Source organism: Hyaena hyaena, unplaced genomic scaffold (assembly GCF_003009895.1).
Source record: "Hyaena hyaena isolate Hyena2069 unplaced genomic scaffold, ASM300989v1 scaffold_153, whole genome shotgun sequence".
NCBI classification, from domain to species: domain Eukaryota; kingdom Metazoa; phylum Chordata; class Mammalia; order Carnivora; family Hyaenidae; genus Hyaena; species Hyaena hyaena.
In genome coordinates this window covers 1,334,595-1,358,911 of record NW_024080785.1, presented here as the reverse complement: position 1 = coordinate 1,358,911, position 24,317 = coordinate 1,334,595, and the positions used below count along the sequence as shown (strand labels likewise).

At 43.6% G+C, this 24,317-nt stretch overlaps 1 protein-coding gene across 1 annotated transcript in view; it reads right to left on the bottom strand.

Moving 5' to 3' along the window:
• EEPD1 (endonuclease/exonuclease/phosphatase family domain containing 1) overlaps positions 1 to 24,317 on the bottom strand; it is a 115,180-nt gene that overhangs the window by 22,813 nt on the left and 68,050 nt on the right. Inside the window, exon 3 of the mRNA XM_039239165.1 lies at positions 20,011 to 20,062. Coding sequence (XP_039095096.1) covers positions 20,011 to 20,062 — 52 coding nt within the window. The remainder of the gene's footprint in view (positions 1 to 20,010; positions 20,063 to 24,317) is intronic.

Here is a 24,317-nt window from a genome sequence, read left to right as displayed (position 1 = left end):
AGAGAGAAGGGGAGATTTCATGAAGGCAGAAGTTAGGTTAGGAGGGGCGGAGCCACATGGGGCACAGGGATCCCACACTGCCACCATCCTCATTTTCCCTTGCTGTCGCCCTCCAGGGACATTTCCAAAGGTCCTTTTCTTCTCCAAAGGTCTTCAGATGTGAAGACTCTTCATCTCAGATGGGAGTGAAGACTGATAGTTCTGTGGCTGTTTTTTCTTCTTCTTCTCTTTCAATTGAGGCTTATGTCCGGATGTAAATGAACACAAGCTCATTACAGGATAATTTGTAGAGAAACATAGAAAAATTTAAGCAGAATACCACCGGGCAGGATGAGCACTGCCTACCTTTTGTGGATTTCCTTGGAGGCTACTTCCTGTGGAGTTCGTTACTGCGTCGGTCCATCTGTACAGACACACAGGGTTTTGCGTTCTGCTTTTTCTGCTTACCACTGTGCCACATCATTACAACCCCTTCTAAATTCACACCATGGGCCATCTGACATGCTATAATATGGACAGGGCATGCCATTCCGCAGCAGTGGGGGTTTTGTCAGTTGAAAGAAATTTCTGCTTTTTTGAGGCTCATTTCATTTCAGTATCAACATCTTAGTATCACTTAAAGTAGTAGTAAGACCAAATCTACCCTCACCTGCTCGAGATGATTGCATCCACAGGTTTAAATAAAAATCCTGAGTAAGTTAGCATTTAAGATTAAAGGGGCGCCTGGGTGGCTTAGTTGGTTAAGCATCCGACTTCGGCTTGGGTCATGATCTTGCAGTTTGTAAGTTTGAGCCCCGCGTCGGGCTCTGTGCTGACAGCTCAGAGCCTGGAACCTGCTTCGGATTCGGTGTCTCATCCTCTCTCTACCCGCCCCCCCCACCCCCACTTGTGTTCTGTCTCTCTCAAAAATAAATATATGTAAAAAAATTTTTTTTTAATTATAATGTGTTCATTTTTGAAAATACATCAGGAGGTCTTTGTTTATTTAAATATGCATACCTGTGATTAACAGACAGGAGCACAGGGCCCTAGAGTGTGAAGGACCAAAGACATTAAACCCCTGAAATGTACAATCAGAAGGGAAGTGACGCTTTCTTTTTTTAACCCCCGATGTAAGAGATGAGAGTCTTTATAAATAGTTTCGTTTCTTTCACATCCAGATAATCAACTTTCTCCTTTATTTCTTCCCTCCGGGTTTGTTTTTTAATAAAATGTCTCTTTAGAGAATTTGTCCTGCTGTCCATCTCTCTGTTAGGACCCCCAGGTGTGCACAGAAGTTGGGGGGATTGCCAGGCCAGAACTCAGTGGGGTGCCTAATCCACTCTGGTGCCTTAAACTAACCTGTGATGTTAAGTGGGGTCATGTTTATTATTCAAGGGTGAGGTTAGGAACACAGACTCTAGAAAAAGCCTGCATATATCTAGACTGCGGATCTGCCACTTATCGAGTTTTGACTTTGGGCAAATGACTACTCACCTGCTCCACACCTCAGTTTCCCCATCTGTAAGAAAAGGATGCAAATTGTTCCTGCCTCACCAGTTTGCTATTTCCTAAAATTTTTTTTAACATTTATTCATTTTTGAGAGACAGAGAGAGAGAGACAGAGTGTGAGCTGGGTTGGGGCAGAGAGAGAGGCAGGCTCCAGGCTCTGAGCTGTCAGCACAGAGCCTGACAGGGGTCTTGAATCCACAAACTGCGAGATCATGACCTGAGCTGAAGTCGGACGCTTAACTGACGGAGCCAGCCAGGCATCCCTGCTATTTCTAAAGCAGGCAGCACAGGGCTTGAAACACAGCAAGTCCTCTGTGTGTTCTTGTAGGGGCTGATCTACAAACTGGGCCACTCCATCATGACACGGCCGTGGAAAGGGGCTCCCCGCCTTCAACTTTGCACACACGATGGCACAATTCCCAATGCACACCAGCTGAGGAAGTGAGCAGGGGCAGCGGCTGGGGCCAGAAGCCAACACATCACAAGCTGGGATGCAGCAACTCCTGAAATACAGCCCTGCAGATATGGACAGAAAGATGGGAAACTAGTTGCTAATATTCTTCTCTGCTGAGGAGGAGAGAGAAGCATGCAAGCATTTAATGGAAGTTAAGAAGTGTTACCTATGTGGGTATCCTGGGTCATGCTCTGGAGCTATAATGGTTAGCATTAGAAACATGGTCCCCTGCCCTCCCTGAGCTTACAGTCTATGGATGGGGGAGGGTGATGTAAGCACACTTTAAAAAATAATTATATTAATGATACTTTTATTGAGGTCATTCTCATGCCAAGTAGTTAACACACATGAATTAATTTCATTCTCACAATAGCTTCCTAAGGTAGGTGTTATTATGATCCTCATTTGATGGATGAGAAAACAGAGGCACAGAGAGGCTAATTAACTTGCCCAAGATCACACAGCCAGGAAGAGGAAGTGCTAGCATTTGAACCCAGGCAGTCTGACTACAGAACCCATGTTCTGTGTACAGCCTTCTTCTGTCTCTGTCGACACAGCTATTCAAATAATCATCCAAACACAAAACTGTGGCTGAGACTTGGGCCACAAAGAACTGGTTCTAGGAGCCTGTGGCATCCATGATAGTGGCAGTGGGGGTGGGGGTAAGGGGGTTTTGACTTAGTCAGGGAAGGCTTCCCTGAAAAGATAATGCTTGAGCTCAGAACCCAAGGATGAGTCAGAGTTAACTGGGCAAAGAAGAGAGGAGAGCAAGCCAGAGAGCTGGAGGGCACATGCAAAGAGCCTGTGGTGGGACCGACATAAAGAATTTGTAGGACGGAAAGGTGAATGTGGCTACAGCACAGAAGGTGAGGGGCAGAATGGTGAAATGAGCTTAAAGGGATGTCAGAGGCCTGGCCATGCAGAGCTCTGCCTTCCCTGAAAGAAGTTTGTTCCTCTTATGAGCAATCCTAAAATCGATGGAGGGAACAAACAACACACCTGCATTTTTAAACAGCTGTAGAGCTGCACTGTAGATTGTAGGCTGGAGGAGGGCCAGACCGGTTAGGTGGTCCGATATGCAGTAAGACACGGGGATGGCTTGACTAAAAGGAAAGCAAATCACAAGTTTGAAGGATAATCAAAAAAGAAGCATAACTTGGCTTTAAAAAAACTGAAAACAGACGAATACGAGTATGCCAATGTTCACAGCAGCACCCTTCACAATAGCCAAAAGATAGAATCAACTCAAATGTCCGTCAACCAATGAGCAATAAACAAAATGTGCTATATCCATACATTAGTGGCCCACAAGAAAGGGATGACATATTAATACCGGCTACGACATGGACGAATCTCGAAAATATACTGAGTGAAAAAGCCAAACACAAAAGGCCCCATATTGTAGGAATCCCTTTATATGAAATGCCCTGAATTGGCAAATCCACAGAGACGGAAAGCAGACCAGTGGTGGCCAGGGGGTGAGAGAAAAAGGATACCAGGTTTCCTTTCTGATGACGAAAATGTCTTGAGCCAGATAGGCACCATGGCTGCACAACACTGTGAATGCAGTAAGTGCCACCGGATGACACATTTTCAAATGAACTCTGCAATGGTTACTTTTTTGGTATGTGCATTTTACATCAATAAAAAAGAAAGTGGGGGCGCCTGCATGGCTCAGTTGGTTGAGCGTCCAACTTCAGCTCAGGTCATGATCTTGCGGTTTGTGAGTTCGAACCCTGCATCAGGCTCACTGCTGTCAGTGCAGAGCCCATTTTGGATCCTCTGTCCCCCCCCCTCTGTACTTCCCCTGCTTAAGCTCTTTCTCTCTCTCTCTCTCTCAAAAAAAAAAAAAACAAAAAAACACTTAAAACAATAATTAAGAAAGTGACTCGGACAATGGACTGGACGTTGAAAGTAAAGCAGAGGAACCACTCTGTTCATTCAACGCACCCCAGGCGCTACAGCAGGCTGCGGCTGTCCCGGCTGGCTGTCCCTCACAAACCCTCCACCAGGGTGTCAGTCTACCCCACCCCCTGGAAGCCCCCTCTGCACAGGAACAACCCAGTGTTCCCACCACATGGTCACAGAGTACCTGGAATAGGAGACCACCACCCAGTAATTCCTGGAATAGAGGCTCTCTGAAGCTCAAAAAAGACATTTTTAGGGTAAATAAAATAAATACTTTGTCCCAAATGGGCACTAAACTTGTGAGTAATGATTGAAACCAATTATTCGAAGTGGAAAGCAGGTCTGAAAATAGCAATGGGTTTTAGAGGATTTTGCAGCTATTTGGGGATAGTGCAGGAAAGCCACGGGCACAGTGAAGGACCCCAAGTCAGGGCAGAAACGCTGGGGTGGCCCGGCCGGGGTTTGCTCTGAATATGCCATTCCATACAGTCAACATTTTTACGTTGCTTGAGAAAACACGCCAGGGACGAAGGTTGAACACACAGTGTCATCTGGCACTTCCTAATGAAGGGCTGAACTGAAATGTCGCTGGGAAATGTTAACCACATATGTGACAACGTTTTACTTCTAAGCAAAAAAGGCACCTGCCCCACGCTTGTAAGGTGACAGTTACATTTCCTAAGACCAACCATGTTGGTTTAGCCAACTAGAGCTCTTCCTTTCCTAGAATCTTCTTCCTTCTTTGATATTTTCAGGTGAACAGGCTCAAAGAGTGAGTAAGATGGGTATCGACTGGGGAAACTGTTTCTAGACCCCAAAAAACCATCCCACAGTACAATGTATTAATAATGTATTAATGTATTAATAAGAGTATCTTTACTTCTGAGGTTTCAGATATGGCAACAGAAAGGGTAGGGACACGGAAGAGGAAGATGGAGGAGAGAAAAAGCCGAGACAAGAGAGCAGGAACCATTATTTAGGTACTTACGTTCAAAGAAAATAATCCAAAGAGAAGCAGAACAAAGCCGTGGTTTACACTAGCTCCCCATCCCTACCCTCCTATAGAACACCCACTTTTTTTTTTTTTTTCAGTCCCAGAGAGAGATTTTCTCAGTCCATAAACACTGAGGACTCATTCACTCTTAGACTCACTCTAGGCTGCAAGCCTCCCGGCACTTTCCTGTGCATTCCTGAGAAGAACCCAGAGTTATTTAGGAAAAGTTACATTAAACACAAAATTAGTTCTTATGGACCCTCAGGGAAAGAGCTCTGGTTGCCATTTTTCTTACCAAGCCCCAGCCTTCAGCTGTTCTCAATGGTGTTTATGCAACCTGCCATCCTTAGCAGCCCATAATCATAATCATAAACATAAAGCCTTCAAAGCCGTGGGTGAAAGTATTCCTGATTCATGACTTATTTTACTTTGATCTGCATTATGCCAAATCCGACTCTGCATTATGCCAAATCCGACACTTTAAAATCATCATATTTCCTAAATTATTTCAGGGCCAGCCACATAGATTTGATTGTTCTTTTCTGTGTGAGCAGCAAGGGATGGAGAGACCTGTGATTTTTCATTCCCAGGCACGTGATGGCAGCAAGAACTATAGGTGGTGGTTCATGAAATACCATTCTCATTTGGGAGACTGTCCTGAGACTCATCACTTCGCAGTTTTCCGTGCTAATGGGAGCAATGGCAAGCCAAATCCCCAACCTATCATTTAGTCAACCTCCCTTCCCGTTACATTTTTGCCCAGAGGCGCTTAAAAATAGCCTAACTGCAGGAGGTTAGTTTCACAGGCTTTACAGCTCCTTTCAAACTACTAGGATTGGGTAGAATACAAGCAAACGGCATTGTGAAGTGTTACAAAAATCAAGGTGCACACCAGGCAGGGGCCACGTCCTAGACACCAGACCTGCGTCCTACGGGGCATGAAGAGAAGCCCATGGTAATGAGTTGTAGCCACAACAGCGCTTGTTACCAGACAGCGCCCCACAGGGCAAACACCACCACTGGCTCTTTACACACAAATTGCCTGATGTGACCCCACGCCACGGCTGGAGATACGGGGAATGTGGGGCTGGAGGGATTAGGATCACTGAGAGGGCAAGGGGCTGAGCCAGGACCCAAATCCACGTTTACCTGACCCCATTGTGCCCTTCAGCTTCCTGCTGCAGCAAGTACAAGGAGAGGAGTCGTATGATCCACCTTGTGCTTTAGAAGGGTTATCTGGTAATCTTACAAATGAAGGACTGAAACAAAATTAAATTACAGAGGTCAAATCATCCTTTTATATATTTTTTAAAGATTTTTTTTTTTTGAGAGAGAGAGAAAGTGTGAGCAGGGAGGTCAGGGAGGGGCCGAGACAGAGAGGGAGAGAGAGAATCCCAAGCAAGCTCTGCACTGTCAGCATAGAGCCCAATGCAGGGCTTGATCTCACAAACTGTGAAATCATAAGCTGAGCCTAAGTCAAGAGTCGGATGCTTAACTGACTGAGCCACCCAGGGGACCCCATTCATATGTTTTAATTTTTCTGTCTGCTTCCAAGTTTTCTAGAAATCTCACTTTTCTAGCTGTAGTATAAATACTGATCAATTGACTTGAACTTTATCCAGACAGAAGATATACAAGTGCACGCACACACACACATTGCATTTTTTCATAAATAAAAGCAAATTAAGTGCTGTTACTAAATAAAGTATTGAAAACAACATTAAAAAAATGTCCCTGCCACATCCTGAAATGAAGCCTAAAAATACATGTTACTTCTTCCCCTCTTATTTACAAATATAGACACACAAACTAAGTGCAGAACGAGGATGTCTGGGTAAGGAGAAATAAAATGAACAATCGATACGTAGCAATTTATTCTTCAACTAGAGGTTTCAGCCAGGGGGGGAGAGAGGAAGACAAATCCTGCCTGACTGAGAAGATTAGCAGTAATACAAAACTACAGTGACACAATTTTGTAATCAACGTGGGGAAAGGCTTTAATCTCCCTCCGCTGCTCCCACCCTCCTCTCCAGAGCTGGTGCAAATGCTGAAAATTCAGGCAAAACAACAGACCTTGTCACTTTCCCTTCCAAGTTCAGCTCTTTGGCTTGTAAATTCTGGGGATCTTGTTCTAGTCCTGGGTACTTCTGATTCCTGTGGAACCCTAGGGCTGGACACATCAGGAAGATGTTTTGGGTCTCAATAATGACACTACCAAGCCACTTAAATAAATCTGACTGGCTAGTGATGCAGGAAGCCACCAACAGATAACTGGGAAGGCAGGTAATTTTAGGATATTGCATTTATGGGGAGCTGCTTAGTTTTCTCTGGCTGTCTTCTTCGAAACTAGTTAATTCTGTCTGTGAAAACAGGTCTGCATTTCATGGACAGGAGTTAGGTAGGCAAGGAGTATAGCGCAGCGGAGTCAGAATGTGGAGGAGGAATCAAGTCTAGGATCTAGAAAGAGGTCTTGGATTGTGTTCACAAGGGATGTCAGTACACTTTTATGAAATTCTACCAAGAAAGATCAAAGTCTCTGAAAGCAGGTTGGATACTTTCCCAGAAGTCTGGAATCTTGCTCATCGTTTCAGTGCTCCTGAAGGTTAATAAAAAAAAATATTTTATCAACTGTAGGAATTACTCATTCTAAATGGGTAGTTAACAATCCGATAGATTTCTCCACTGAATTAATTCTGACAAAGCCTGCCTTAGTGACCAGCTCAATCAGGATATTTACACCCACTGAGAACACCAGGATAAATGTTTTTAGTGACTCACCAAAACAGTTTTACCTGCCTGCCCTTCTGTTTCATTTAAAATGACACACTAACCCTAACTTTGATTCTGTTTCATTTAAGATGACAAACTAACCCTAACTTTGCTAAGTACACAGTCATGCTCTCAAGAAACGAATGAATGAATCGTTCGTGAAAAGCCTCAGAATTCTCTAAAGAAGTAAACTGAAATGGTACCAACTCAGTACCATTGTTAGCATTTCCTGATAACAGAAGCATTTGAGGGTGGACTAAATAAGACAGGAAATTGCATGTAAGTCCTGTCACATGGCTATGTGAATGTTTGTACAAGGTGGTGGCTGCATGCAACAATTTTGAAGGGAATGCAATAAGTTGAGCACATTTTCTCTTTGTTGAAAAGAAAATAGAGTCAAGAGATCAACAAGATCAGAGGGGAACGTGCTTAGGGTATACCAAAGGACAAATAGAGCCTCTCAAGTACTAAAAAAAATCCCAGAGCAAGCCTCTTCCCCTCTTCTAAGCCAAAAAATGGTCTAGGATGGCAGTTTTTAGACGCTTTTGACTACAACCCAGAGCAATAAAGACATTTTTATATGGCAATCTGGTATATTCTATTTGTCTGTCTGCCAACTGTGTATGTATGCATTTAAATATGTATGTATCCATGTATCTGTCCATCTATCCATTCATCCATCCATCCACCCACTTACCACCCCACCCATTTGTATATGCATATAAGATAATGATGCCAAATGGAGGCCAATAAGAAAATGACGCCAAATAGTAATGTGAACCCACAGGAACAAATGAAGAAAACTGGAAATAGTAAATAATAAAGTTGATGGAGCTAATGCTATACATAGATACTTGTTCTCCTTTCTTCTCTCATCTTCTTTAAGAGACATAATAGTATATGAAGTAATGATTATAATAATGTACAGTTGGGTCTGTAGCGTAGTAGTTAGATGTAACATGTGTAGCAACAGCTCCGAAAGGGGAAAGAGGGAATACAGCTACATAGGAATAATGTTTTTATCTCTCACTGGAATTAAGTTAGTAGAAATCTGAAATAAGTTAGTATAAATCTGATAAATTAAGATTTATATGGCAAATTCAACAGCAACTACTAAGAAAATAGCTCAAAATGCAGACTGAAAAAAATCATTATGGAAATTAAGATGCTACACTAGAAAATATGCACTTAATGAAAAATAAAGCAGTGAAAGAGGAAAGAAGGAACAAAAAGACATAAGGTATAGAAAATAAAAAGTAAGGGGCGCCTGGGTGGCTTAGTCGGTTAAGCGTCCGACTTTCGCTTAGGTCATGATCTCACTGCTCGTGGGTTCGAGCCCCGCGTCGGGCTCTGTGCTGACTGCCAGCTCAGAGCCTGGAGCCTGTTTCAGTCTGTGACTCCCTCTCTCTCTGACTCTCCCCTGCTCACGCTGTCTCTCTCTCCTAGAAATAAATAAAAATATTAAAAAAAAAACTTTAAAAAAAAAAAGAAAAAGTAAATGGGAGCTGTAAATATGATGGTATCAACAATAACATTAAATGTGAATGGGTTAAATAAACCAATCAAATGGCAGAGACTATCAAATTGGGTAAAAAAAACAGTATCAAACTTATGTTGGGTACAGGAGATACACTTAAGATTCAAAGATACAAGTAGGTTGAAAGTAAAAAGATAGAAAAAGACACATGATGCAAACAGCAACCATAATGAAGTTGAAGTTGCTAAACTAATATTAGAAAAATAGACTTTAAAATGAAGGCTGTTACTAGAGATATTTGTTTTATATGAATGAAAGAATCATTCAATCAGAAAGACATAACCATTATAAATGTATATGAACCAAAGAACAGAACCCCCAAATACAAGAGACAAAATCTGACAGAACTGAAGGAAGGAATAATAGTTGAGGACTTCAATACCCTACTTTCAATAATCGTTAGAACAATTAAACAGAAGATCAACAGAAAATAAAAGACTTTAGCAATAACATCAACCAAACAGACCTATAAACATTTACAGAACACTCAGCCAAACCACTGCAGATACACATTCTTCTCAAGTGTACATGGAAAATTCTCCAGAAGAGACCATATTCTAGGCCATAAAGCAAGTTTGATGCATTTAAAAGGACTGAAGTTGGGCACCTGGGTGGCTCAGTCAGTTAAGTGGCCAACTCTTGATTTCAGCTCAGATCATGATCTCATGGTTCATGGGTTTGAGCCCCGCGTTAAGATTCTCTCTCCCTCCTTCCCTCTCAGTCCCTCCCCGACTCATGCTCATGCCCTGTCTCAAAATAAATAAACATTTAAAAAAAGGAAAGAAAAAACAAAAGGACTGACATCAAGTAAAGTATGTTCTCTGACTGCAGTGGAATGGAATAAAATTAGAAGTCAACAGCTGAAAGAATTTTGGGAAATCCACAAATGAATGGAAATTAAGCAACACACTTGTAAATTACCAATGCGAAGAAAGAAGAAATCACAAGGGAAAATAAAAACTCTTTGAGATAAACAAAAATGAAGATGCAACATACCCAAACTTATGGGAGTAATCTAAAGCAGTGCTTAGAAGAAAAATTTATAGCTGCAGATGCTTATATTAGTAAGGAAGAAAGATCTCAAATCAATAGCCTAAGCTTCCATGTGCAGGCATTGGAGGGGAGAAAAAGGAGCAAATCAAACCCAAAGCAAGGAGAAGGAAAGAAGTAAGAAAGATTACAGCAGAAATGAATTAAATACAAGATGAAACAGAGCAGAGAAAATAAAAAACTCAAGTTCTTTGAAAAGCACAATAAAAAATGAGAAACATTTAGCTAGAAAAAACTTTTAACCAAGGAGGTTAAAAAAGAGAGAGAAGACTCGGGATTTCACCCGAACAATTTCCTGCCTAAACTCTAGCTGCCCACACAAGGCGATCAGGGAAAAGCTAAACAGACGTGCATCTCGCCCATTGCTGGCTCCTTCTTTCCAGGGTTGACTGGCTCCAGTTTCTGCCTGCTTGTGGTAGCTCTTAGTGCTTTCAAATAGTTGTTTGCATTTTACCCAGAGTTTATCATTGTTATTTGAGGGAAGTTTATATCGATGTAAGCTACGCTGCCATTTCCAGAACTGAAGCCTCCAGATGCCCTCTTGAAGAGGAAAGAGGGCAGCTCAAGCAGAGTCTGCACAGGAAAATTAACATGGACACGCTATGTTAAATCATGGTCTGGATAAATGCACAAGACCAGCGCATCATGTATAAGCCACGAGAAGCGGCCAGCAAAACACCGTCTAGATGATAATACAATTCTTAGCAAAACAATGGAGAATGGTGACGTTTCAAGGTCCCCTCCACTTTGAAGCCTGAGTGAAATCATCTTTCTGCTTTTGTTATAGGCCTTCTGTTGGCCTCTGCCTGAGCTCACAATCCATATGGATATGGTAAGATCTCTCCTCTTTTCCTCTATAAATATATAATCAATTAGGAGACTAAGAAACAATGAACTTAGAGCATGAAGCCAAAGTAATGGAACCATCCAGAAGAACGGCCCCAGGGACAACCCATCACAAGTAGAAGGCAGCAGTGGTTTCATATGCACCTAGATAAGATGAGCTTTGGATACAATCTCTTTCCTTTCCCCCCTCCCAAATTCCTAGCATTGTATCTAAATGGCTTCAAAATGCCATGAAATATTTGTTAACATAAAAGCATTACGTATTCATTACAAAAACAGAAACAGTTACACAGAAATTACCAAAAATGGTTAAGTGCCTATAAAATTTTTAAGTTCTATATCAAATCAGTTCATAAGTGTTTTTTTTTTTTTTTTTTTTTAAGAAGGTTTAAATAAAATGCTTTGGGTTAGAAGCTGGCTAGGGTAAGCTAAGATTTATTAGATGAGTTGAATGGGAGGCCAGTCTACTATGGGTTCAGAGAGCTGAGGAAGGCTGAAGGCTGAAAGTGCAGGGGGAGAATTTACATTCAACAAAACTACCAGTAAAGGAAAGAAGAGAAATAGGACAGTAGCAAAGAGGAAAGTAGGACAAATAAGGACACATTTCAGGTTTGGGGACCTGCTACCACAGACTTTTTAATCCCTCCCTTCCCACTAAGCATTCAACTGCCATTGATTATTTATAATTAGAAAGCATGATAGAACATGCTTACTATTTTCCGTTTTTATGGATCATTTCCTTAAGAAACGCTTCTGCGAATGGGATCACTGGCGCATCTCAGGGCAGGGGCATCTTGAAGGCTGATAAAATACACTGCTCAAGAGCTTACAGAAGGACAGTACCTCTTCACCACCCCTCCCCAGCAATGAATGGGGACACTGGTTTTATCAGAACTTTCAACACCTTTTTTTTTTTTTATGTTTTATTTATTTCTGAGAGAGAGAGAGCAGGGGAGGGTCAAAGAGGGAGACACAGAATCTGAAGCAGGCTCCAGGCTCTGAGCTGTCAGCACAGAGCCCAACGTGGGGCTCAAACCCATGAACTGTGAGATCATGACCTGAGCCGAAGTCGGACACTTAACCTACTGAGCCACCCAGGCACCCAGCATGTTCAACATCTTATAGCATTGCTTAAAATACTTTGCTAATGTAATAAATGTGAAAGAATCTCTTGTTTAATTTGCATATCTTTGATAGCTAATAAGGCTAAAGGGGATGTAAGAATCTTATTTAGGACTCTACTTTTTGTTCACTCCATATGAAAGCTTTTCATAAAGAGAGAAAGGTAGTGGGAGTCCCTAAATATACATGGTATCTCGTGATTCTAAAAAAGTAAGGAGAAAATACATATCTCTCTCTCTTTTTTTTTAATGAACTGTGAAGCCTGGCCCATAATTCACTAAGATGCTCTATTTTCTGGCAGCTAAGGTGCCTGAGGGACCCCAGCCAACAGCCCTTTGCAGAACGGGGGTGGGGCCCAAGTGTGCAGTATTTGAAGCGGAGCTGGTGAGGGGGTGGTTACGGCGGCCGGGTGGTGGGCCTGAGCCAGACTCCACGTGGCAAACAGGAGCAGCCAGAGCTTCCCAGGGGCCTCCGTTTCTGCTTCCTAGCTCCTCTAGGAAGGTAAAAAGCTTCCTGTTGGAAGGGATTTGGCCAGAAACATGATTACAGTGAGTTTAATCATGCTTAGACACTGATCTGGCTCAATCCACTTAAAAAACAACAACAACAAGAACAACAACTAACAGATAAATGAATGGGGACCATTCAAGATGGCATTCAAATTAAGCTCGGGCTGCATGAACGACCAGGCATGGGATAAAAAATAAACCCAGGGAGCTGAAGAATCTCATTCTGATATTTTTAAATGAAGACAGAGTGCTATTTTTTAAAAGGTATTTTTAAGTAGACTTTACGTGAAGATTCCTGAAGCTATTTGTGGTGGCTCTGAGCCTGAATGAAGGGGGTGTCTGCTGCATGTTCTCCACAGCCTCCTTGGCAGGCCCTTGGGCCCCCACAGACCTCACACCACTGTGAGTTCCTCCACTCTTAGATGTTGCCCTGATACTGTCCATATCCGGAGCCCCGAACCTCCAGCCGCCTCCTCCTCCAACCCCCAGGCCACATTCTCAGTTTCCCCTGCTGGACCACAGTGTCTTTGGGTCAGACAAACCTTAGATGCTTGTGTCTGCTTTACTACAAGTCATGCTGTTGAAAGACCTGAGTCTCAGCTCTCCATCACCTGGCCAGGGACTGCTCCCACTCCTGGGATATGCAGAGATAGAAGCTTCCACAAAGCCTGCTAAAGCTAATGTCCAGATTAAAGGAGATCACGGGAAATAGGCAGTGGCTGGGAGGGAGCTCTGGAATGGAGTCCCCTCCGCCAGGGTCCACTCTTGGTTCCGTAACACAACAGCTATGGGCCCTGAGCCAGGGGGACACTTCAGCTCCTTCGGTCTCCATGGCCTATCTGCAACAGGACAGGGTTAGAGTCCATGGTTTGAACAGCCTCCCTCAGCCCTGGCATTGTGAGATACTATATATGCCATTCTAATGCATTTATAGAACTTTATCCTCCTTGGTATGTAGGCACAATGGTAAGTACTCAATTGTTGCACAAACTAAATTAACTGGAAGTCCAAATCACAGTAAAAAAAAAAAAAAAAAAAAAAACACTCTGAAAGCATGGAATGGCCCAGCTAGAGCTTATGTATATACCTGTGTGTGTGTTCAGAAAACACCAGCACCAATTAAAGATCAAAGCATTTAGCATCCTTAGGTCGTCCATACACATCAATGTGACTATTACTTGCCTCCTATTTCCTTCTGAAAATTCCCAGGAAGCAACTAACTCCGAATTCCAATGTTGCCCACCACTAAGGTTCAGCTGCAAAAGTCCCTGACCACCATATGCAATATCAAGTTCAATTTTTCTGGACTCAGTCTTTGCTAGTGAACTGTAGGCACTGCATCTCACATGTGAGGTACCAAAAGAGGCCCAGGGGATCATCTGTTGCACCTGTAGGAAAACTAGACTCAGAGTTGGGCTGCGAAGCTGAGATTCTATGAAAAACATCCAGCAGCAGGCATGACGACGGGCAGGCATTTTGTCCTTGTCAGTTTGGCAAACAGTATGAGGGCAGGGGTAAGAACTACTTTTTTTTAACACCCTCTGAGGCCATCAGCTCAGTCTCAAGTTGGGCTTCTCCAAAATGGAGGAGAAAGAGGTATCAGTGATGATGATGATGATGATGACGATGATGATGATGATGATGACGATGACAGCAGGGATAGTATCAGTAGCTGGACAGCATTAGCTACCATTGCTCGGGGCTTACTCTCTACAACATCTCTTTTACCTCATACATCGTCTCGTTTAATTCTGATAAAAAAATCCCAGTGAGGTAGGTCTTACTGTGACCTCCCCTCATGTTAAAAAGGAAACAAGTCTGAGCAGTAACTTGCCCAAGAGATCCCTTAGCTAGTATGCATCAGAGCTGGATTCAACCCCAGTCTTTGCACCCTCAGAGCCAGGGTTCCAGAAGACACAGCATGGACTCAGTCAGCTTGTGATTAATGGCTGAGTCATGGCCTGTGGAGGCTAGGGCAGGGTAGCACAGGCAATGGCCATGAGCTGGGTGGCCTGAGCCTCACACGGGCAGCTTTTCAGGCCGACTTGCACCCTGGGTTGCATCGGCCGGTGCTCTGCCTTCTGACCCATCTAGCAAGAGGCTGAGTCCAGCCAGAGCGAACGGCCAAGCTATTGTTCGCAGCTTTGCAGGAAGCTGTTTGAAAGGGTCATTGAAAAATGATCTTACTAAATCAAGCTGTACCAATATTTTTATTTCCTTTCATGCAATGCTACATTTAAAGGCATTAGATGGGCCTGTTTATAGAGCCTGGGAAACAAGTCTGTGTGCCTTAAGTTCAGAAAAACAAAAGCATCCCACACTTAGAGCAAAGAAAGCAGAGAGAACGGAATGGTGTGCATCCTTCTCAGGGCAAGTCCTTGCTCTTGGCACCTGATAGATGCCAGACAACAAAGTCCATCCAAATCTGAAACGTTTTATCAGAGAAATGTCACATGTCCTGACATTTATGCATATTAGATAATCTTCCCATGGTTCCAAAGTTTTTTAAGACAAGAAATTGGTAGAGACACTTAGCTTATTTAATTGTATGGTTTATAGATTTTTTTTTTAAGTTTAAGTTCATTTTTAAGTTTTAAGTTTATTTATTTTTGAGAGGGACAGAAACCATGTGAGTGGGGAAGGGGCAGAGAGATAGGGGGAGAGGATCCCAGGCAGGCTCTGCGCTGTCAGCACAGAGTCTGGTGCAGGGTTCGAACACATGAAACCGTGAGATCATGACCTGAGCTGAAACCAGGAGTCAGACACTCAACCGATTGAGCCACCCAGGTGCCCCAATAGCTTATTTTCTAAATAAACGACTATCCAGGAAATGGCTTAATGTGGCATCTGCAGAGAAGAGAAATCCAGAGACCTTATCCTACCAGGGGCCCCCAACATCCACTCTACTCTACTGCACTTGACTTAAGACAAATAGTATTAGAAGAGGCAAAAACTCGAAGTCTGCTGATCTGTGTGCGAGGGTCACTGGCCATGAACTCAGCATCACTTCTCCCCCAGAAAGTGTGTTTTAATGGTGAGTAGGGTACATGAAACACAGAGGCCTCGAAACCCACCAGGAAGCAAAGAAAATATTAGAAAACAGGATATGAAAAAAAGAATTTCCCCTCTTCACAATCTGATCAGGGATCAACAGAGAAAATAAAACCCAGAGTCTTAGAGTGGGAGGGAACCAGAGAGCTCAGTTTTATGTATTAAGAAGGGGGCTCCGAGGAAGGCCCTCTGCCAGGTCCAGCAGCCAAACAGGGGTGAGGCTGGGAGGGAACCTCCGCTCTCCCATAACAGAGCCTCCCCTGAGCTGGCCCTGTGCACTGCGGAAGCTGGGAAAGCCTTGGCACTTTTAGAGCGGACAAGCTCTCCACCTAAAACCAGGGGAAGTAGAAGTCAGGCAAATAGTTGGTAATTTGAAACTAAAATACTAAGACCATAATGCCTAATATTAGGAAGAAAAAGCACTAGAAACCTTACTGCCTAGGAGATTCCAAAACATGCTGCTTCTCTTCAGCCTTTATATTATGTTTTACATAATATGATTATTTTACTGATCATATAGAACCTGCAAGTACCTGTCAGGGAAATGATTCATCAATAGCTTATATTATATAAGAGAAAGGCACTCAGGTAACGGGTCCTCATTCTTGGGACTGTGTCCGGAAGTGACTAGTTCCACCATTGCAGGATCTCAGGAGTTTAGTAACTGCAAACCCCAAAAGCCGATTGCCAGCAGTGAGGATAGTCAAAGAGGTTTGAGGCTTGTAGGATGTGTGTCTCACTGAGGCCTTTCTGGCGCTACCTATTAAATTAAATAAGATGGGGCTCCTGGGTGGCTCAGTTGGTTAAGCATTTGACTTCAGCTCAGGTCATGATCCCAGGGTTGGTGGGTTCAAGCCTCACGTTGGGCTCTGTGCTGACAGCTCAGAGCCTGGAGCCTGCTTCCGATTCTGTGTCCTCCCACCTCACCCCTCCCCTGCTCACACTCTGTCTCTCTCTCAAAAAAGAAACACTTAAAAAATTAAAATAAATAAACTAAATAAGACTATTTTCTAAATGAAAGGAAGAAGCAGGAAAACTAAAGATAAAGCCCAGAAAATAGAATAGTTGATGTTCACTTCTCTTTTGGAGTAAAAAATTTAAAAAAAAAAAAAAGAGCTTAATTGGCCACAAAAGCAAAAATCTGACACCTCAGAAATTCTCTATTCAGATGGACTAGTCAATAGCAGAGATGGTGATAATAAATGATACTTCCCAGGACAGCTTCTTGGACTTCGGTGCACACAACTCAATGAGTCTTATTCGAATGCAGACTGATTCTGGGGGCACTGGGTGGCTCAGTGAAGTGTCCGACTCCTGATTTCGGTTCAGTTCATGATATCATAGCCCCATGGTGGGCTCCACACTGATAGCACAGAACCTGCTTGGGATTCTCTCTCCTCTCTCTGCCCCTCACCCTGCTCTCACATACTCTCTCTCTCTCAAAAGAAATAAATAAACATCAAAAAAAAAAAAAAGAAGACGAATTCAGACTGATTCCGGGTTTGGAGGCTAAGATTCTGCCTTTCTGCCTATGGATCACACTTGGGGAGTAGCAAAGCCCTACAGCTTACTAAGAACTTTCTCAGTGGCTCTTTAACTGATCCAGGTGGATGAGAATCCATATGTCACGAGGCTCTTTGGGAGCCTATCTTATCCAGCATATGAACTTGCTGCACAAAGTGGTACTATGACAGGTAATATACCATGTGTCACTCAAAATGCCATTGACTACCAAGCTCTTGTCAACTGGTTGCTTCTGTACTTTTCCCAAAACGTTTCCTACTTGGGGGCACCTGGGTAGCTCAGTCAGTTAAGCATTCCACTTTGGCTCAGGTCATGATCTCATGGTTTGTGGGTTTAAGCCCCACATGGGACTCAGTGCTGACAGCTCAGGGCCCAGATCCTGCTTTGGATTCTGTGCCTCCCTCTCTCTGCCCTCCTGGGCTGGCACTCTCCTTCTCTCTCAAAAATAAACAAACTTACAATGTTTCTTTCCTACTTGTCTGGCACATAGAAAGCTCAACAGAGGCCTGTAGTATAAATATGAATGAACAAACGAACGAAGGAAAGAAGGAAGGAAGAAGGACACTAAGTGAACTTGACTCGCACCTGGCCTCTGTGGATATTTGGACCACCTTGTAAATCTTCCTACTTGTCATGTATGGAGATAGGGGAACAATTCAAAACCATCATCAGACTTGCTGAGAAGCAGGGACGAGGAAGAGAAGATGGGGATAGCACATGTAGCCACTAACTTTTGGGAATCACTGTGTGCCAGCCACAGTTATGTCCTTTACATCAACTTAACTTCATCTTCTCAAAACCTCTGTGAACTGGGGTTTATAAAGATTTCCACTTTATAGACTGGGAAACTGATGCACAGAGAGGGTAACTAACCCAAGATATCCCAGTGAGGAAGGAAGAGACAGGCTTTGAGCTCAGGCTGCTCAAGCCCCACATTATACACCCCACTCCACAGTGGCCTCAACACTTAACCCTCAGGGCAGCACGGATGCTCCCCACAGCAAGCCCTGCCCCCTTCTCTGCTAGATTCCACAAGTAGTTAGCACCCCAAATTGGCTTGCCTGTGTAGCTTCTCCAAACTGAATATTAACACAGAGTTAAATGCCTAACTGTTGCCTGTGTTTTTATTATACTGACGCACCTTAGCACATGGACGCCATACGTTTACGAGCTTTGTCTGATGGCTTCTGCAGTTTTTCTAATTGAAGAGTAAAACAAACAACCAAACAAAAAACTGTAGAGAATACTGAGAAGAAAACTGTTTTTGGAGAGAGAACTTTTTCAAGGTTTCAAGAACATACAGACAGTCTTCATAAATTCTCTCACCCAGAAGGGCCAACCGTCTGCACTCTGCCCCATTTGCTTTATCATTTATGCTTGCTCTTTCTCCCTCTGGCTCACATATGCATACATAGATCTCCACTGTTTTTTCTGAATCATTGGAGAGTAATTTATAAACAGCATGCCCCTTGATTCCTAAATACACCAGTGTATAATTTCTACGAATAAGTCCATTCTCGTACACGTGCCAGTCATCGACTCCAGGAAAAGTTCACGTTGCTATAATACTTTAGTCTAATCTGCAGTCCACATCCAACATTGTCATTTGGCCCAAGGCTGACTTTTAGAGCTAGACCTCATATGTTTTAATGGCTGGATGTCTATTAAGAATTAATACACGTAATTAAGAATTAATATGAGTCGAGTGCTTTGGCATTTAGAAAGCACTTCCACTCCACTAACTCATTTGGTTCTCATGTTGCCTCTCTGAGGTCAGGCAGGCAGCATTATCCTCATTTTACCTGTGATGAGAATGAGCCTGAAGGAACATCACGTTCAGAGCTAGATCCCACACCCCTCCCCTCACATCACTGCTTGGTGCTATCTCCTATATAAATCCTATAAATACAATAATATTTCTTGACTGTTTATATCTCTAACCACATGCTCTTACGTTAACATTATAGATTCTAATTGCCCCCATAGCCACATACTCAGGAAGAGTCTGAGGTACCCCAGGAGAGTAGGTTGGTATGAGCAGGGAGGCCCATGGGCTGGCTCTTGGCCTTGCCCAGTCTGTTTTCCAGAGCCTACCCCACGAGGCACACAGAACTTGAACTCAAAACTGGCAAAGGATCCCCAGATGTGTGCCTGACTGGATCACAGAAAGCTGAGAACACTGGATATCTCTTCCAGAACACAGGAAACATTAGTTTGAGGCAGGGAGGGAGTTTCCTAGTCTTCAAAAAGAGCCTAAAAAGGGGATCAAACTTGTGAACTTGCCCACTGAACAGAAAAAACACTGATTTTGGAAATGGAACCATGAGGTTCAAATCGTTACTCTGCCACTTAGCTAATCGTTGCTGGGCAAGTTACCTAACGTCACTGGGCCTCCCTTCTATGGTCCATAAGCCCCGACAGTGACAGTCACACGCAGAAATGGAGTGCGGCAGCCAGCATAGAGTCTGGTCCAGTGCATGGTGCTGAGAGGAACAGAAAGGCTGCCCCAGAGCATGGCTAGCCTCTGCTGTCACACAGCCCTGAAGGAGCTGAGCAAGGCTGAGTTTGTAACAGGATATGAGCAATGTGGGGAGTTTTGATGACAGTTTCCCATGGTTCACTGACTTAAGAACACAAAGCAACAGACCCACTCTGCAGAAAGTGCTGTCCCTGGTGACAGGGAGCTGAATTTTTCCTGCGTGTGGCACTGTGCTCTAAGTTTGTGAATGTGGGGTAGAAAGAACAAAGTATTTACCTTTTCCAGGGCCTCTCTGTCAAGTAGTTCCTGCACAGCTAGAAGCTTGATGCTGTAAGAAAAAATTGAAACCACACTTGAAAACAAATCATTTCACGTCACCAAGCATCAACCCAGTCACGAGAACAAGAACAAAAGCTTGACGTTTCAGCCTGCATTTCTGCCTGGCCCCATCTAAAATAAACCTCTGCTTTGAATTGAAATGACCATTTCAGAAATATTAAAAATGTTTCTAAATACAACTGATTTCACCATATGATCCAGTAATTTCACTTCTGGGCATATACCCAAAAGAGTTGAAAATAGGAACTGGAACAGATATTTGCACACCCAGGTTCATAGCAGAGTTATTCACAACAGCCGAAAGGTGGAAACAACTAAAATGTCCATCAATGGATGCATGGATAAACAAATATGGTACATACTTGCAATGGAATTACTTCTTTTTAATGTTCATTCTATTTTTGAGAGCAAGTGCAGGCCGGGGAGGGGCAGAAAGATCTGAACTGGGTTCTGGGTGGATAGCAGCGAGCCTGATGCAGGGCTCTAACTCAAGAACCTCGAGATCAGGACCTGAGCCGAAGTCGGATGCTTAATCGACTGAGCCACCCAGGTGCCTCTACATGCAATGGAATTATTATTCAGTCTTAAAAAGAAGGAAATTCTGGCTCATGCTACAGCATAGAGGAACCTTAAAGACATTATGCTAAATGAAAAGCCAGACACAAAGGACAAGTACTGTATGAGTCCACTTATATCAGATACTATAGAGTAGTCAAATTCAAAGAGACAGAAAGTCGAATGGTAGTTACCAGGGATGGGGGAGGAAGGAAAGGGGAGCTGTTGGTTTACTGGGTACAGGGTTTCAGTCTGGGATGACCAAAAAGCTCTGCAGATTGATGGTGGTGACGGCTGCACATTGATATAAATGTACTTAATGCCACTGAGACGTACACTTATACATGGTGAAATAAGTACATTTTATGTTATGTACGTTTCACCAAAAAATTCTAAAAATCATGATAGTGGCTTCATGTAAGGAATCTGAACAAAATCAGAGGAATATAAAGAAGAAAACAGTTGCCCATGTTCAGTATTAATCTTCCCCTGACGTCCTTTTGATGATAAAAAGCCAACAGCTAAATCCACTGCTTGTAAACACAGCCGGCTCAGCTGCTCATCTGTTTACCACACAGCGACCAAGCCCTACAGTGTGTGGGTGACCAAGGGTGTACAAGGTCTGGGACATGCTCCCTGCCCAGGAGAAGCTCACAGCTTCTCGGAGGCCACAGTCAGAATACAATGTGCAGAGTGCCAAGTGGATGGGCCAAGATGCAGAGAGAAGCCTGGCCCTGGCAGAGAACAAGGAAGGCTTCCTGGAGGAGGGTCTGGGCTAGCCTTGAGTGGGGAGAAAGATGACTCACAGAGAGACAGCACAGGCAGAGGCACCAAGGTGAGGGGAGGGGTGTAGAGTTTCCAGTTTAGGGGCCAGAGCCCAGAGTGTAGCCAGAAACTGAGATGAGAGAATTGAGAAGCAGATGCAGGCTTTACAGGGAAGATATCTTCCCCTCATGACATGCTACTTTTGACGTGTCTGTGGACACGAGGTTGGAATCATCAGTACATGGAAGGAAGCGTGAGAGCTCACAGATTGTTCAGGGAGCGGGCCAGCCCCTGATGATACATGATGCTCCCTTCCCACTGAGCTCATGTGTTTATGGTCACCGGCCACTGTGTTCTCTTCCTCCAGCCAACCTGCATGGGTTCTCCCATGCAGGTTGTCCCCACCCCCAACCTGTACCATGAGCCTCCCTCAAAGGGGTCATGCTCATGATAAGATTCACCTTAATTTACAGAATTATTTATTTTTTATTTTTTTTTAACATTTATTCATTTTTGAGAGACAGACTGCAAGTGGGAGGAGGGGCAGAGAGAGAGGGAGACAGAACCTGAAGCAGGCTCCAGGCTCCGAGCTGTCAGCACAGAGCCTGATGCGGGGCTTGAACTCATGAACTCTGAGATCATGACCAGCGTGGAAGTCGGACGCTTAACCAACCGAGCCACCCAAACGCCTCCAGAATTCACTGTAGTATTTCCATATGACTACACAAACACATCCAAACAAATGCAATGGTTTACATAAAAGCAACTCCAAGAAGCACAATAAAAGTTTTAAAGCTTACAAGACACTGTGACCACTGCTAACAATTCAGCAAATACTAGAGCTCCGAGGGCTCTGGGTATGTCCTCTGCTCCAACCACACCGACCCTCCTTCATCTCTTGGACATTGGTTTTGTTGTTTGTCGGGCTTGGGTCTTATGCAAGATCTTTACAACGCTGATGCTGGCATATTGTGTCTTTCCAGGCCAGATGTGAATGTCACATCTTCTAAGCAGCATTTCTGGACACTGAGGTCAAGCAGTGTCCCTGATCATCATATTTTATTTTCTTCAGTGCACTTGCTGACCCCTCAAAGCATTTATTTCTTGGGGTGCTTTTGCTTATCTCTTCCCAAGCAGCATGGAAACTCCTTGCACCTGGAGGCTCGAGGGTCTTCTCACCACCAATTTACAATGTCTGTACCTGGCACATGGAAAGCACTCACGGAACATTTACTGACTGACTGGCATGGCCCAGTCGATATTACGGCTGCCCATTCCAGCTTGGATCTACTAGCCAGGCCTCAGTTTCTCCCTCTGAAACAGAATGCCTCCAACAAGATGACTGTGTGTGTTTTCCCTTGGCGACAGGCACAGCAGGCCTGTGCAAATGCCTGCCATTAATGGGACATGCCCCGTGGCCAGTCAAAGCCACTGGCTACTCCTCAGCACATTCTGATTCCCAACACACGAATCTAAATTCCAGGCCACTGATTTGGATGGCAACTTACATGCTACGTTAGGAGTTAGCTCAAGTTTCAGAAGCTTAAATTGCTTCTGAAATAAACACTGGAAAATATTTCTAGCAGAGGAAACTTTTCAGGGGTCTCTTGTTCCCGCCCCTGTCCGTGGCCATGAAGTCCAATTCCAGATCAGATATCAGACATCCACCGAGCAGAGGAAAGGTTTAAACACTGTTAAGATCTTCAGCTCTCTTTTCCTCTCTGCTTGCAAAGAGAGTGCACTCAAGCCACTGTAGAATGTGAGCTGAAAACCAACAGTTTCAGGCTCTAAAGGAAAATGAAATTAAGACAACAGGGGCGCCTGAGTAGCTCAGTATGTTGAGTGTCTGACTCTTGATTTCAGCTCAGGTCACGATCCCAGGGTCATGGGATCGAGCCTTGCATCGGGATCTGCAATGAGTGTGGAACCTGCTTAAGATTCTCTCTCTCCCTCTGCCCCTCCCCTTGCCTCTCTCTCTCTCAAAAAAAAAAAAAAAAATCAACGGACTCTCATTTAAGTCAAAGCCTGAAGGATTCCTGTTCTCATTGCCTTACTTTGCTCTTGAATGGGGATGGCAAATATGGGGCATGCCTATCTATCACCACTCTTCAACCCTCTCCACCTCTTTCCAAAAATTCCACCCCATTTAACTTAGATACGGGTTCAGGATCCTTCTCAACAGTCCAGTGAGACACAACCAATCTACTGAGGTTGGCACATGACATTGAACTTATTTAACATCTACTCTAAAAACTAATACCAAAGAGTATTAACATACGGAGGGGTCAGAAAAAAATAGGGGCATTTCCACACTACTAAAACGCAGCAACGTGAAATGAGATTGCTTTAGGGGCTGGGGGAGAAAAGATGGAGAGGAGGTGAAAAGATACTCAAATCTATATGGCTTGTGTTTCAAAATGGAAACAATGCATGCTAGTAAGTGACTGCCACAGCGGCTTGTAACATGGGATTTCTTCAAGGAGCTGTGGGGTTTTTTTCTCCTTAGAGCTGTAGTCTTTAAGAGTATATGAGATGCTTCCTGTTATATAACTATTCGTAATGTATTTTCTTACTTTATTGGAAACTCTCCAAGTTTGGGGTATTTATTTCAGTATTTATGGTATCAGATTCTTCTAACACATCAGATAGTCCCTGGGATAGAATGTCACTCATACGAAGGAGCAATAAACCCTTTTACCAAATCCTTCAACTGACACCTCTCATTTCTTAGCCTCATCTCTCAGTCTTTTTTTTTTTTTTTTTTAATTTTTAATGTTTATTTACTTTTGAGAGGGGGAGGGGCAGAGAGAGAGGGAGAACCAGAATCGAAGCAGGCTCCAGGCTCCGAGCTTTCAGCACAGAGCCCGACACTGGGCTCTAACCCACGAACCGCAAGATCACGACCTGAGCTGAAGTCAGATGCT